Source organism: Carlito syrichta, unplaced genomic scaffold (genome assembly GCF_000164805.1).
Source record: "Carlito syrichta isolate Samal-C Ts95f unplaced genomic scaffold, Tarsius_syrichta-2.0.1 Scaffold241655, whole genome shotgun sequence".
NCBI classification, from domain to species: Eukaryota; Metazoa; Chordata; class Mammalia; order Primates; family Tarsiidae; genus Carlito; species Carlito syrichta.
Window position 1 is genome coordinate 54,654 of NW_007185751.1, and position 1,560 is coordinate 56,213.

At 38.5% G+C, this 1,560-nt stretch overlaps 1 protein-coding gene across 1 annotated transcript; it reads right to left on the bottom strand.

Annotated features, from left to right (window-relative positions):
• Positions 1 to 587: 587 nt before the first annotated feature.
• CUNH15orf54 (chromosome unknown C15orf54 homolog) lies at positions 588 to 1,158 on the bottom strand. Its single transcript, XM_008051885.1, is given in 3 exon segments — positions 588 to 685; positions 688 to 922; positions 925 to 1,158. Coding segments are annotated over 3 exon segments (567 nt in total).
• Between the last annotated feature and the right edge of the window lie 402 nt (positions 1,159 to 1,560).

Below are 1,560 nucleotides of genomic sequence, written 5' to 3' on the forward strand. Positions count from 1 at the left end.
GATTCTTCTAAAGAGTATTAGTTGCCTGCCTATTTGGACAATAAAAGCAACAATAAAAACAATCTGCCAATAGATGAGGCTTTTTGGGCTGGTACTTTGAAATACCTTGTAAATATTAGTAAGTACATTTCTTATTCTAAAGTAGGTAAAAAAAGGAAACTCAGTAACTTCCTTTCATTCTATTGATGGATCTTCAGTTCTTTTATATTCATAAGCATTGGAGTGAGGTATGTATGATAATTAAAATAAGAAATCCTATTTTTTATCTTTATGTATCTCCTGAGTTTTCCTTTGTTCACCCAGTTGCCTGCAAAAATCATTCAATGTTTAAATTTATAGTCTGTGACTTGGTGACCCTGAACTTCTTGGTGGCCTGGAATGAACATGAAATGCTCTTGTTTAGCACTTGGAGCTCAGTTAGATATTAGCTTTCCTGCAGTGCAATCCTCTGATGCCAGTGAAGAGGGAAATCAGAAACAGAGATTAGACAACTCTAGTCATGCCCTTCCAATACAATGAGTGAGTCACTGACAGAAGTGGATGCTGAATGCTGGGCTTCTCTCTCCTAAATCGTTTTATCCAAGTTATTAAAATGTGTTACTTCTTAGAGCTGTGACATTGAAGAACACTTCATTGAGATGATGAAGAGCTTGGACTCCAAAGTGTCCCTCTGTATCTCCTATCAGGCAGCATGAGCCCAAGCGGAGCAAGATTCAATCTGCTTAGTGCTCACACATTCTGTAGGACTCATGTTCCACTCAAGAGACTGAGTTTTGTTTGTTTGTTTGTTTGTTTTAACAAAGAGTGACTCCAATCCATTGAAAATTGGATTGCCTGTTTCCTTGTTTATGACTTCTCCATATAGTTGGTTCTGTTCCAACTTATTTGAAAGGACCATCTGTTGGATGATTTGATGTGATGTCTACATTCCCTGAAAGTCAGCTCTGACAGGTCGATGTGAAGGAACCTGAGAGGGAGCTCAGTCATGTGCTGAATGTCTCTTAAGTACAGGAACAGATTTGAGAGGATTATCCAAGACAATGACTTCAAGATCAAACTGGGCCATGGAGTTAGCTACAGGGCTCTGCAAATTCTTTGCGGCTCAGCCCTCTGGGGTCTCCTGTCACTGTACTTGCCAATAATGAATTTCACTTCCATGTGGGATCTTTCAGGTCTTCTTGACACACTCTGAAGCCATATGTGTTTCAGTTACTTTAGACACATCCTGCTCTTTAACTTAAAGTCAGTGAGGTTTGCCATGGCATCAAATCCCCTTTTAAACTCACATCACTTGAATAATAACTATAATTCTGGAGAGTTGACTCATAACTATATCCTGCTAAGGAACAATGAGGGTAGTCTGAGGAAATTTAAATCCACACAACTTATTCCCAAACTTTATTTATGTTTGAATACTCTCTAACTTCAAATGTTTTTACCATACTGGTAACATAGCAAAATCAGCTGATAAGACTATCTCCTTTTCTTTCTCTCTCTACCCAGACTTCTCTGGTGTGACACTAACTGTGGAGAAGTCACTAAGAATAAATGGCAAGAAAA